Here is a 13109-nt window from a genome sequence, read left to right on the forward strand (position 1 = left end):
GGCAGAAGGAAGGGGAGAGAAAAAAGATTGGGAATAGATATGGAAGTAAGAGTGGAAGACAAAGAGATCGGAAAAAAAGAGGGGGATCAGAGAGAGAGAGAGAGAGATGGGAGGAAGAGGTAGGAACAAGTGAGACAGAGAGTAGAGGAGGGGAGAGAAATTGAATGGTGGCGAAGAGAAACAAAGAAAAAAAACCTTCAACGCCGGGCACAATAGCTAGCAATTGGATGAATGAAGGGCCCAAAATACTAGTATGGAAATCATTTTCTGTATGTTGGTTGATTTGGTCTTTTTTTTCTTTTTTAAAGATATGTTTATTATAGATCCACACAAAACGCAGCAAAATATTCGTACAAAAAAGAAAATTATATCACTGAAAATATCAATAAAGATACAAAGTTAAAATATACAATAATACTGCAAAAAAAAAAATGAAACTGCAGGATACAATTTTATGAAGAAAAAAGAAACAATAAAAATTTAGAGAACAGTATGTAATGGAAAAAAGAGGGAGCGAGGGGACAGTGTGGCTAGAACTGTCAAAGTGAATGAATAGAAAGGGGGAGAGAGAGGAAAAGAATAGGGGAAATTAGGTGAATGGGGAACTAGCATTGAAAAAGGCCATCCAGGGGCCCCAAACGTTTGTCAAAAGACTTGGAGAAATGCTTAAGGATACTGGTCATAAATTCCATACGCTGGACCGTCCAGACCCTATTAATAAGTGATTGGAGGGAAGGGGGTGATAACTGCTTCCAGTCAGCTGCCAATTGACAAGTGGCCGCTGAGAGAATATGCCTAATTAATTTATTTTGGTGAAAAGTAGCAACTGGGATAGATAAGGTTAAAATAAAAATGTAGGATCCAGAGGGATCGGGAGTTGAATAACCAAAGTAATCAAATTCCTAATGTCTGACCAGAAACCAGTAAGTTTTGGACAACTCCACCAAATGTGGAAGAGAGTGCCTTCTAACGAACAGCCACGGCAACATCTGTCGGAAGTATCGGGAAACATATTTTTCAAACGGGAGGGGACCAGATACCATCTATAGAGGATTTTGTAAACATTCTCCTTTATTCTGACGCAGATTGAGCTAGAAGCGGCCCTTTCTCTAATCTCCTCCCAATCATCAGGGTCCAGTTCCCAGGCCAACTCAGGTGGGTCACGTGCAGATATTAATGCTGAAGAAAGCTCTGAATATAGAGTCGATATCAGACCAGCTGTGGAAGATTGACGCAGAAACAATAACTCAACAGAGGTCAAAGGATGGAGAACCAGACAATGTTTAACTATACTATGAAAATTCCGAAGTTGTAGATATTGGTAAAAGTTTTTTGAGGGGATATGGAATTTAGACTGGATGCCTGCAAAGGAGGGAAAGGAGGTGTCATGGGTCAAATCGTTTATATATATTTAATACCACCTGTTAGCCAAGGGTAGAAAACTGAAGGAGTCATGCCAGGGGGGATTCTGAGGAATTAAACAATGGGATGATGGGGGTGGGAGATGGAGAAAGGCCACATTTTGAGACAGCTGTATCCCATAGCGACAGTGAATGGGAAATAATGATGTGGTCTCGAGCTTTTTTCGGGCGTCGAGCACGCGGGAGCTAGAGGAGGTAAGCAGGAGAAAGCAGACCAAAAGCCTCTGCCTCAATCTGAACCCATACTCTACCGGAGTTATTCCATAAGATGCATTGAGCGAGCTGTGCAGAGAAATAGTAATGTTTAAAATTAGGGATACCTAGACCACCAACTCGAGTGGATGTCTGGGGGATTCGGAGGCATACCCTTAGTCGCTTACCTGCCCAAATAAATGTAGTAGTCTGGGATTGAAGAAATTTGAAGACATTGGGAAGGGACTGGAAGATGTAAAGGAGTCTAGACAAGATGTTAATTTTAGTCGCATTGATACGACCTATCCAGGATATGAGGTGACGGGACCACAAAGCAAGGTTTGATTTAATTTGGGAGAGAATGCGGGGGAAATTTTCCTGGAAGAGTTGATGGTAGAGTATGATTATGAATATACCCAAATACTTAATCTTTTGGATACTCCAATTAAATGGGAAGAGAGCTTCCAGAGAAACTTTTAATGTTTTGTGTGACATCTCTTGAATTTCATGGAGCACTTACTTGTTCTAGATTCCTATTTGTACTGGTATTTACATGCTTTTTTAGTGATCTTATATCTGGTTTGGAAACCATGAGCTCATTAAAAATCAAAATGTACATAAAATTGCATATTTTGTTACCGCACAATTTGCAATCTAAATTTTTTTGTAAGTATAGAAATTGCAGTTTCCAAAATCACATGTCAAATCACCATAAAAATGTAGGTTTGCTTAGACATGGTTCTGATAAGATTTGTTCTTGTTGGGAGTGGTATGTTAGGTCAACAATTCTCATGTCAACAAGCATTAGTTCGACATGCTTAACATGTCGACAGTGACATCACAAACACTGTCTCTGATTGTAATCAGTTACATAATCAGCACACTGAGGTGATAAATGTAAACCTGCCTTAATGTCCACCTAACATTATTTGCATACCAAATTTAGGTCAAATAAACTTACCTTACACTGCAAAATGTTATATCAGCAGATACAGATGATAACTAGCAGTTCTATATCAAACAGTGACTTTCATACTAAATCTCAGTGACATCATAAAGGCTGCCTCTGATGCCAACCAGTCATTCAATCAACCTACTGAGGTGATACATGTCAATCTGCCTGCATTGGGATGTAGTCAGCATGTTGACATTTAGGGGTCAATCCTATTAGCCGCGATGATCTCGCCAGTGCGAGTCACCGCAGCAATGGTCGCACTTTACGGCAGCTAGATTTGCTGAATTTTGCTTGCAGCCCCATAGGTCTACTAGCAAAATTCAGTGAATTTGGTCTTGGAGCGGGCCACGAAGGGTGCGTGGTGTCGGTCTGTTGCCAGAGTTTTAACGCCGTTGCAATGGCAACTCGCACCCTTCGCACATAATAGGATTGACTCCTTAGAATGTCAACATTCAAAATGTCAACACCATAATGTTCAGTGTTGACGGTCTGAACATGTCAACAATCAGACCATGTTGACATTATGGTGTTGATATAAGAAATGTCAACATTCTGAATGTCAAAATATCACACCATGTATTTTGACACTGCTATCTATCTATCTATCTATCTATCTATCTATCTATCTATCTATCTATCTATCTGGTATTGCTATGCACAGGTTCTCAAACTTGGTCCTCAGTGCATGTTTTCCAGGTCTCCTCACTGATCACAAGTGAAATAATTATCTCCACCCAGGGGCGGATTGGCAGTTAAAGTCACCGGGATGTTTCCCAGTGGGCCGACGGAACTGTAGGGCCGCCTGTCACCCCTCCCCAGTAGCGCATCACTCACACTGGGCCATGTGATTGACAGCCCCAGCCTGTGATCGGCCCTGCCCCCTGTAGCACGACTTGTGCACTAGTCCTTCTTGAATGGCTAACAGCCCAGTGCGTCACTAATCCTGGGTCTTCTTGGATGATTGACAGCTCGTCGGCACCTGTCAGCGGCCCCACCCCCAGTAGCACATTCATTACTCTTTGCCTTCACAGGCATTAGCAGCCCGCTGGCCCTTAGAGGGGCCGTTGAGTCCCCATAGCAAAATGAAGAATATCTCTAAAAGAGACATCTTCCTGTCACATAGCAGTATGTTTATGTGTATCTTGTTTTTGTTTATAGATATGTGTACCTATAGATATGAGACTGTGCATGTATGTACCTATGTATATGTGCATCTGTATATGGATGAATATCTGTATGCATATATTATTATTATTATCCTTTATTTATATGGCTCCACAAAGGTTCTGCAGCACCTTACACAGTCCATAAATGAGCACACAAGAAAAAAACAGTTAATAATACAAAACAATGCAGGACAAGGACATGGTTTATAAACATTGCTGCATACCACAAGCAGCAGGGCCTCAGCAACCAAGTGTTAGGTGCCAATTGGGGAGTTAGCAGTAAATGATAGTATAAGTAGGGGAGGCAAAGCACATGAGGGACGAGGGCCCTGCTCGTGAGAGCTTACAGTCTAAAGTGGAGGGGCAGACAGACAGGGGCGAGACAGATTGGTAGATAGTGAGGAAGGAGCATAGAGCAGTGGGTTAGGATATATGCCGCGGAATGTGTATGTTATAAGATGACATTTTGTTATGTCAAAATTAAGTCCTTTGTTCATCTATCTCTATAACACAAATAGATTTTATTTAGGTGTTATTTGCATGAGAAATGTACAAAATAAAGTAGTTGCCCTATATGTTTTGTCTGTTACATTTTAGCATCTAAATACATCCAGCTAAAAATGTGGCTATTATGGGACTGCCCCGCCATCCTAATTGTAAGTACTATAGTCCCGGCTGCTGGATGCTATGCCATGCTCCTGTGAGTGGGTGCGTCTTACATGCTACACCCACAGAGAGGTGCAGCCATCCCCAACATGCAGTGGCCACGCCGCCTCCAGGGGGGGGACCCCCAGGATGTTGCTGTACTCGGGTCCAGGATTTCTCATGGCAGCCCTAGAGGGGACCGGCAGAGACAGTAGGTTGTAGGGCTTAGTGGTGGGGTGGCTATAAACCTGTGTATATACCTATGTTTATTTATATATGAGTGTCTGTATGTACCTATGTATATGTGTATCTGGTAACTGTATATGGGTATATGAGTGTCTAAGGGCTCTATTTATTCACATTATTTTTACTAAAATAAAGTGAAAAAGGGTGTTTTCACACCCTTTTCACATTATTTTAGTATCACCTATATTTATTACAGGGCAATTTTAGTAGAATTCGTAAAATTCTACTCCAACCCCTAAGTATCACTTATTTTTAGTAATCAGATCGCATTTCCCATAACTGTAATGGGAAATGTGATCTGGCCAAAGTTACTAAAAATAAATTGTAAAAAAATATCGGGGAAAGCCCTGTGATAATAACACCAACTGGAGGTGGCGTTATCCAGGGTCTCCCCCGGTTACCGGACTCCTGCTCCGCTCTAACGGGGAGAGCAGAGCCGGGAGTCGGTCCCAGTAATCAGCTGTGTGGTCTAAACAGACCGCAAGCTGATTACTGTAAAAAAAAGAAAAAAAAATTGTCAACATTTTTTTTTTACGTACCTGACTCCAGGGACCGGTGATCGGGCCTCCAGGTGATGTTCTCCCTCTGGTCAGCTGGTCTCCCATAGTGCACTGCGGCCCGGTCATCAGGTGATCGGGTCCCAGTGCAGTATGGGATATCACCTGAACGGACGCATGGAGGACATCACCGGAGGCCCGGATCATGCAGGTAAGTGCTATTAAGGGAGGGGGGGGGGGTCACGGGGGGTTTTTCCGCGATTGCAGGGGGTGGGGCTTAGCACCGGGGGCGGAGCTTAGCGCCGGGGGGTAGCAGTGGCGACCGGTTGGTGCATGCGCAAGCACTTTGTCACGGTATTTTTTGCGAAAATACCGTGACTAGTGTGCGGAGGGGATTCGCAGGGACAGAGCTTTATCGCAAGCTCTGTCCCTGCAAGGGATTTGTAGTAAATCCCTGTGATAATATCACACTACAATCTGCATTCAATATGCGGATTGTAGTCAATAGAGCCCTATATGTACATGTTTGTTTGTACCTATGTATATGGGTATATGTGTGTCTACTGTATGTGTGCTTGTATGTACCTATGTATATGTGTATCTGTACATGGATATGAATAGGAGTCTCTGCATGTATGTACAAATGTGTATCTATATGACTGTCTGGTATTTGTGTGTGTATATATATATATTACAATCCACTGCTCCTGGTGAAATATTACCCTCTTCCTTTCACCCTCTTTAGTCTCTTCCCCCCATTCTACATTTATCCTCCCTCTACTCCTGTCTGTCTGTCTCATCCCTCTAGCACAGTCCTACCACTCCTTCCCTTTCCCTCTCACCTTCACCTGCTGTATCCCCCAACTATGGTCCTAACTAAATTGACTTTGATATGTGCGTTTGTAAAAATGAAAAGGTAATCTGTACTGGGACAGGAACGTCTGTGTCTGATTGTATAGCTCTGTGGTATATGATGGGAATTAGTACAAGGCTGTACTGGGACAGGAATGGCTGTGTCTAATTGTATAGTTCTGCGTTATATGATGGGAATTAGTGCAAGGCTGTACTGGGACAGGAACAGCTGTGTCTAATTGTATACTGTAGCTCTGCGTTATATGATGGGAATTAGTACAAGGCTGTACTGGGACAGGAACAGCTGTGTCTAATTGTATACTGTAGCTCTGCGTTATATGATGGGAATTAGTACAAGGCTGTACGGGGACAGGAACGGCTGTCTGATTGTATAGCTCAGTGTTATATGATGAGAATTAATGTAAGGCTGTACTGGTACAGGAACGGCTGTGTCTGATTGTATAGCTCAGTGTTATATGATGAGAATTAGTGTAAGGCTGTACTGGGACAGGAATGGCTGTGTCTGATTGTATAGCTCTGTGTTTTATGATGGAAATTAGTACAAGGCTGTACTGGGACAGGAATGGCTGTGTCTGATTGTATAGCTCTGCACTATATGATGAGAATTAGTGCAAGGCTGTACTGGGACAGGAACGGCTATGTCTGATTGTATAGCTCTGTGTTATATGATGAGAATTAGTGTAAGGCTGTACTGGGACAGGAACAGCTGTGTCTGATTGTATAGCTCTGTGTTTTACGATGGGAATTAGTGCAAGGCTGTACTGGGACAGGAATGGCTGTGTCTCATTGTATAGGAAAATGCAATTTATAAAGACTGTTTGTTGCTCCCGTACTCACAGTTCACCCGGGTGATGTGAAGAGTGTTTTAACGCCAGCTGGTTTGAATAAGCAGACCCTTTACGCGTTTCTCCACCTCCGTCTATGCTCGGCAGCTTCCTCAGAAGTTCGCCTCCGTCAATGCTTCTGAGGAAGCCACCGAGCATAGACGGAGTAATGAATACACCTGTACTCCTGCTGGTAGACCTGGAAAACATGCACTATTTGGGGTCCTGAGGACCGAGTTTGAGAACCTGTGGACTAATACATCACAATCCGCCCACAATATAACACTACCTTTACTGAGATTTAATTTCTACCATGTGTTTAATACACTTTTAAATATTGATGATATAATTATATTGTGTCTCATTGGGAGAGCGCTATCTAAATAGTTTTTCTCTTTCTGCTAACTGGGAAGATCAAGGTATTACATGATGCGTGCAGACTCGTTTCAGTAATGTTCCTCATAGATTTCTTGTTGTGGATCAAAACAGTTAAATGTGATTCCAAAGCTGGAGACTGTTTATTTGAGGGGGTTGTTCCTGGTTTAGGCCGTGAATAATGTCATTAAAATGTACATGCACAGATTTATAACAGACTACTCAAATAACTATATAAACCGCCTGCATTTAGGAACTTCCAAAAAGGTTACTGGCATCATCTGGTTGTGTATGCGCACGTAGATCAAATAGACACATATGGGCGGGTTAGGATACCATTGGTTTTTAATTTATCATAACATGAAATATGTATTGTGCAGATTATGGCCCCCATTTACTAACGAGTTTTATCACCAAAACGTGTGATAAATGTCACTGTGTATGATAGATGGTGCTCCAGCCAATCAGCTCCCAACTGTCATTTTTCTAACAGCTGACAGTTGGGGGCTGATTGGCTGGAGCACCATTATCATACACAGTGACATTTATCACTTGTTTTGGTGATAAAACTCGTTAGTAAATGAGGCCCTATGTTTTCTAACCTCTGCTATTTATCTTTAGATGTGGTTACCGTGCTGTCTAGTCCACTTGCATCAAGTAATGAACACAGTGGTCTTATCAAGATATTTCAGCCATTTAAGAACCGAGAACTGGAGATTAGGAGACAACAATTTGCCAAATATTATCCAAGGTGAGACCCAATCTTCCCGAAATGCTCTGCACTCACTGTAATAAACATATAGGGCCAAATGTAATAGGGTGAGAGTTTAGAAAATGTGAGAGTCTAGCAGTAACCTCTCACTTTTTTAACCCGGCCAATGCAATAGAGTCCGGGAATAGGCACACTCGCATGTTTTCACACTCAAAAAACTCTCACGATTAAACTGTCATCCAGATGTTTTCCCATTTTGAAGATACAACTCAACCAATGTGACAGTTTACTGCTAAACTCTCACATTTTCTAAACTCTCGCCCTATTACATTTGGCCCATAGGGCCAGATCCTGAGTCCCATGCACTGCCAATGTCAGACGCAGTGGAGCGTTTTGTTTTTTCTTCTGCGCATGCGTCTAAGTTGCACTGCGCGCGCTTCCAGATAGCGTGTGCACAGCGTCGGAGTTGTGATACAGACACACAAGAGATGTACGGTCTCAGAAATGCCTTAGAAATGTTATAGGTGTTCCTGGGTGGTGACAGGGAGGTGGCTTAGCGCACGCATGGGGATGTTGGCGTGTTACGGAAGTGTTGTGAGCCGGTCACTGAAAGTAGCTGTGTACAGACGCTCAACTAGGATGGAGAAGCTGCAACTCTGGATGGTGCGCCTAAAGATGCACTAGTCGGTTTTTCAACATCTACGGGCGATGGCGGTGGGCGTCTCAGGCCTTGCATATTGGGACGCACAGATGTACACCAGGGGAGGGCATTATAGCAGCTGCATCCAACTCATAATCTGCCCAATAAGTGTAATTTCTTTTACATTCCCTTTGTAGACATAAATACATTTTACTTCTTCTCTTCCCACCTCTTTTGTGGTCGTGTCTCACCACATTTTCTTCCCCTTTTCTGGGGCATTGCTAGTTTCTCAGTCTTCTGTCTATCTCTATAACTATCTCTGTCTCTATAACTATCTCTGTCTCTATAACGATTGCTGCCAAATTATGGAGCTTCCTACCTTGCCCGATCACATATCTTTCAGTGGTCTCTGAAACCACCTCTCTTTATTAGAGCTTACCCTACTCTGACTTATGGTATGATACAAAAGGTTGACAATAAAAAGGTCGACAATAATTTGGTGTACACCAAAAGGTCGAAATGGAAAACGGTCGACATGATGAAAGTTAGATAGTACAGAAAGTCAACAGGTACAAAAGGTTAACATGGTAATGGTCGACACAAATATGGTTGACATTTTTTTTTTTCATAACCCTAATTTTCACCCTAACCGTAACCCTCCCCTTGGTGCCTAACTAACTGTCCCTCCTAGTACCTAACCCTAACCGTCAGGGTAAGTGCCTAACCATACCCGTCCTTGCTAGTATCTAACCCTAACAGTCAGGGTAAAGTTAACCGTCCCTCCCTAGTGCCTAATGCTTTGGTAAGTGCCTAAACCTAACCCTAAAAACTTTTTAAAAGATTGTGTTGACCATTTCCATGTCGACATTTTGTCATGTCGACCTTCTGGTGTCATCCAAATCATTTTCAACCTTTTCATTGTCGACCTTTTGTATGGAACTCCCCCCACTTATACTACTCACATTAATACACCCCCAGGCCCTGATTCAGTAATGGAGGCAGTGCTAATATTTACACAGTTGAGTGATGTTACCCTCACACCACACCCACGCTGCTGGTACCATGTATAATATGGGAAAAACCGGGCGCGGGCATATTTCTTTTCTGTTCTGTTTCAAAATGTTGCCTTGTGCTATCATGGCAGCTTTCAGTGAAGGCTATAAGGGGCCTAGTTGGGTGTGGCTCACAGCCAGCCCCTGTATAGATGTGTCCCTCTGTATCTAGGAGGTGAGTACATGTAACTGCAATGTAATGATGTGCTGGGCATATACAGTATGCTAGTGTAGGGACCTGCAGAAATAAAGGGGTCCCTTGCCGCTGGGCTGCAGGCTTACATGCTTTGATCAAATCAGGACAAAATCCCCTGTGTTATATTTGCTGCACACACATAAATTTGCAGTATATTATTGTTAGCACTGATAGCAAAAGTTTTACAGTTTGTGGCAGTTATCTGCTTAAGAAATAGCTTCCACAATGTGTGTATATTGATTAAACACCAGAGACAAGGCAGGGGGCCATTTGTGTCCAAGACCAGTGCACATAATGACAGGCTACAGTGCACATAAGTAAGAGGCTCAGATTACAGCTATACAGTATGTACAGGTACTGTATATTTATTTGCATGGCTTAAGTTGCAATCTCTCACCGCTCTATACTGCTGAACTGAAAATATCACTGAAGAAGTCTAGGGGGGGGATTCAATTAGCCGCAATAATGCGATACCTTAATGAGCGTTAAGTTATTGCACCCTTCGCGGGTTATTTCCGCTTGTCGCAACTATGTGCGTTCGCATTTTGTCGCGCAATCCTATTGTGAAAGATGCGATGGAGCATTTGCGCGATAAGTTTCCGTGGTGGTACCCGGGATAAGTATAGGTAAATATGGGGAAATCTGTCTGTACCCCAAAAAAGGCAAAATTGATTTAGGATAACAATATAAAAGTGTATTCGTGGCCCTAATAAAAGTATTTGGAGTTCTTAAAATATGTCAAATTGCTGTTATATGCATGTTTCTAATACAGTGAAATAATGATGGGAAACAAGTGTTTTTTTGGCAAAATAAATTTTCTTTTTACATTGGAAGTGCATCAAAATGCCTATAAGTATATATTTGTGTTATTTTAAGCCACTTTTAATAAACCTTTAAAATACCCCTCTAACACCCACCTGAAATAGTAAAAACACCAATTACACTCATATAGCACCCCCACGTACCTGTCCCACTCATATAGCACCCCCATATACTTGACCCACTCATACAGCACCCCCATATACCTGACCCACTGATATAGCACCCCCATATACCTGACCCACTCATATAGCACCCCCATATACTTGACCCACTCATACAGCACCCCCATATACCTGACCCACTGATATAGCACCCCCATATACCTGACCCACTCATATAGCACCCCCATATACCTGACCCACTCATATAGCACCCCCACATACCTGTCCCACTCATACAGCACCCCCATATACCTGACCCACTCATATAGAACCCCCATATACCTGACCCACTCATATAGCACCCCCATATACCTGACCCACTCATATAGCACCCCCACGTACCTGTCCCACTCATACAGCACCCCCATATACCTGACCCACTCATACAGCACCCCCACGTACCTGTCCCACTCATATAGCACCCCCATATACTTGACCCACTCATACAGCACCCCCATATACCTGACCCACTCATACAGCACCCCCATATACCTGACCCACTGATATAGCACCCCCATATACCTGACCCACTCATATAGCACCCCCATATACCTGACCCACTCATATAGCACCCCCATATACCTGACCCACTCATATAGCACCCCCACGTACCTGTCCCACTCATACAGCACCCCCATATACTGACCCACTCATATAGCACCCCCATATACCTGACCCACTCATATAGCAACCCCACGGACCTATCCCACTCATATAGCACCCCCATGTACCTGTCCCACTCATATAGCACCCCCATATACCTGACCCACTCATATAGCACCCCCATCTACCTGACCCACTCATATAGCACCCCCATCTACCTGACCCACTCATATAGCACCCCCATATACCTGACCCACTCATATAGCACCCCCATATACCTGACCCACTCATATAGCACCCCATGTACCTGTCCCACTCATACAGCACCCCCATATACCTGACCCACTCATATAGCACCCCCACGTACCTGTCCCACTCATATAGCACCCCCATGTACCTGTCCCACTCATATAGCACCCCCATGTACCTGACCCACTCATATAGCACCCCCACGTACCTGTCCCACTCATATAGCACCCCCACGTACCTGTCCCACTCATATAGCACCCCCACGTACCTGTCCCACTCATATAGCACCCCCACGTACCTGTCCCACTCATATAGCACCCCCATATACCTGACCCACTCATATAGCACCCCCACGTACCTGTCCCACATCAATTAACCCATTTTCCTTCATTTTGTACTTTTTCATCACAAAAATGACATGTCATTATTGGCCAAATTAAGCTAATTAAAAAACGTTTTGCCTAATTAGTCATTAAGGAGGTTGCCCCAAGTGGTTCTGAACCAAGTCCCGACATTTTTTAGACAAAAATAAGGGTTTTGCACATCTTTTCACCGACTCAGGAGGTGGTGAAAACTTTTTGTGCAAATGGAATGAAGAGTATGTACCTGGGAAAAGCGGCTTATCGCAGCTAAAGAAATCCCCCCCCCCCCCCCCGCTATGGGTCCTGTCAGAAAGGCCAGACTATGGATTTGACCCCAGCATTCTCTCTGGGAATTTATCCCTTGCAAATCCATATTAACAACTTGTATGGCAATCAAAGTATCACTGCTAATACATAGCAACATTTACATTATAACAGATATTAGTACAGCTGTGTCCTCATACACTGAGCGTCTTTACGCCATTGGGCTTGAGACGCCAGGCACATCTCAGACGCTCCGAGAGGAGTAGCGTACCATATTTTTCTTTTTGATTTTGCATCTTATACCCCTTTTACACCAGAGCAAAAACCTGGACCACTACCCAGGTCTACCCGGGTCGCAACTCAGTGTAAAAGGGTCCCTGAAAAATAACCCGGGTCAAGTGACCCAGCAATCCAACCCAGGTAGCTACCAGGGTCGCCCCAGGATGGACCTGGGCAATGGTGCATTGTTAATGTAGGAAACCCGGGTTATCCGACCTGGGTCATGCCTAAAATGAGCTGATTGATTGTGGAGCAGTCACCTCCCACTTTTAATGACCTAACAAGTTTAGCAGGGCAGACCTGGGTTCAATATGAATGGGGCTGACCTGAGAATAACCCAGATTGATGGTACTCTGTAAATGGTGTCTGACCTGGGTTGGAACCATGTCTGAAAACACAGGTCGGACCCGGGTTTTTGATGGAAAAGAGGTATTAGTTGTATCACAGATGCAGTGCTAAGATGCTCACAGTGTACTAGAGATGCCGGGCTGTGACTTTCATAGCACAGGAATTGGTATAACACACATACAGACGCAGATGAAGCACAGCAGAACGTTACCTGAGGAAAAGACACA

General features: G+C 43.5%; 1 protein-coding gene across 2 annotated transcripts in view; it reads left to right on the plus strand.

The window, feature by feature from the left end:
- SEL1L3 (SEL1L family member 3) overlaps positions 1-13109 on the plus strand; it is a 103390-nt gene that overhangs the window by 11199 nt on the left and 79082 nt on the right. For both annotated transcript variants that reach the window (XR_015870057.1, XM_088450610.1), the window contains exon 3: positions 7816-7945. Coding sequence is in view for 1 of the 2 variants with exons in the window: in XM_088450610.1 (XP_088306736.1) it covers positions 7816-7945 (130 nt within the window). In the remaining variant the exon portion in view is untranslated. The remainder of the gene's footprint in view (positions 1-7815; positions 7946-13109) is intronic.

Source organism: Taudactylus pleione, unplaced genomic scaffold (genome assembly GCF_031769625.1).
Source record: "Taudactylus pleione unplaced genomic scaffold, aTauple2 ptg000520l, whole genome shotgun sequence".
NCBI classification, from domain to species: domain Eukaryota; kingdom Metazoa; phylum Chordata; class Amphibia; order Anura; family Myobatrachidae; genus Taudactylus; species Taudactylus pleione.